Source organism: Girardinichthys multiradiatus, chromosome 6 (assembly GCF_021462225.1).
Source record: "Girardinichthys multiradiatus isolate DD_20200921_A chromosome 6, DD_fGirMul_XY1, whole genome shotgun sequence".
NCBI lineage: Eukaryota > Metazoa > Chordata > Actinopteri > Cyprinodontiformes > Goodeidae > Girardinichthys > Girardinichthys multiradiatus.
This window is the reverse complement of record NC_061799.1, coordinates 46,791,348-46,792,884: the sequence shown is the minus strand read 5'-3', so window position 1 is coordinate 46,792,884 and position 1,537 is coordinate 46,791,348. Positions and strand designations below refer to the sequence as shown.

Sequence of the window (1,537 nt, the reverse complement as noted above, 5' to 3'; positions counted from 1 at the left end):
CTTCTGTCCCTCTGACTTCATCTCTATCAGCAGAGATTGTGTCTCCAGCTGTTAGTCCTGGAAAAGAAATGAAGACATTAGACTAACATTGTCCATGAGGCTGAGAGGAGAAGACAGTGGACAAATGTCCTCTGTACAGAGTTACTCTGTGGACATTCACAACTAAATCAACTGTAGAACTCTGTCAGTTCAGTTTCCAAGATGATGAGAAGCTGATTTTCATTCAGTCAGAGCAAAGAAAGCAGAAAAGTAGTGAAATGCAGTCTGTATCTGTGGTTGATGCAGCAGCTGGAACAAAACTTGAATCCCTGATCTTAAACTCACCTAGAAGGTGAGATAGAAGCAAAAAGAGGTAAAGCAACATGTCTCTGGAGCTCTTAAAGCCACACACAGCAGATGAACAATGTTCTTCCACTGCAGTAGAAGGAGGAAGAAATAATGTCATTGGAGGAGCTGAAGTTCAGTGGGCGGGGCCACTTCAACTCAACCAATCACAGAGTTTTCTGCTTCCACAGCAGCTCTGTCTCTGATCTTTACTGCTTCATGTCTCTGTTGTCTTTGTCATCAGTCCAAAGACTCAACAATCAGTGGTTTAACAGTGTGTGAGGTCCTCTAGTGGATGATGTGGAGTACTGCAGGTTCTTGTACAGAGTTCTGGTGTTTCCTGCCACTGTGGGCTGCAGAGCACAGTAGTACACAACAGAATCTGTCACTGCAGCAGAGATGATCTGCAGGTCCATCTGGATGTTTTCATCTCTCACTTTAAAGGAAAAACCAGGAACTGGATCCTGGAGTTTGCTTCCTTTTCCAGTGTGAGAGATCAGGAACTCTGGAGGTTTTCCAGGATATTGTCGATACCAGAAGAAGTAATCATTCACAGCTGCTTGTCTGGATAAATTGTAGGACAGAGTAACAGAGCTGCCTTCTAAACCCAAAACGTCCTTCTTATGTGGAGTCAGTTGATCACAGCTGACACCTAAAAAAAAAAAAAAACCTGTTACTATATTAGCTGCAAAAGTTTTCACACCTCTTTACCAGTTTAAAGCATCTAGATTCAATCTGACCTGTTAGAAGTGAGGCAATGAGCAGAGAAAGTCCATAATAGTCCATGTTGAGCAGAGTTGATGTTTATGTGTTGAACTGTGTTGAATGAGGAAGTTTGAGTTTCTTCTAGAGTTCAGTAACATCTCAGCTCCTCCCTGAACCTCTCAACTCCTCTTCCTCCTGGTTAACAGGTTCTCAGCTTCTTCTGACCCAGAATCATCTTCAAAAACAAAACCAACGCTGCTGATGTTCCTTCAAGTTTCCTCTCAGTGACACTGACAATCTGAGTTGTATTTAAACTGAATCTGCTTGTTTTTAAAGAAATATCTGCTAATAATCTGAATTTAGTTGAATTAAATTGCTTGTTTCTTGTGTTGTGGAAAAAAATGAAATGATCCAATTATGCTAAGAATTATTCTGTGATGTTTATTAAAGGTTTTGAAAGATGAGAACAAAAACAGTCCAACCAGAATGACAGAGTTTGTCCTCAGTC

At 41.0% G+C, this 1,537-nt stretch overlaps 1 gene segment (V, D, J or C); it reads right to left on the bottom strand.

Moving 5' to 3' along the window:
* Window positions 1–238: 238 nt before the first annotated feature.
* Window positions 239–1,270, bottom strand: LOC124869334. The segment is given in 2 exon segments: window positions 239–976; window positions 1,065–1,270. Coding segments are annotated over 2 exon segments (438 nt in total).
* Window positions 1,271–1,537: the final 267 nt, after the last annotated feature.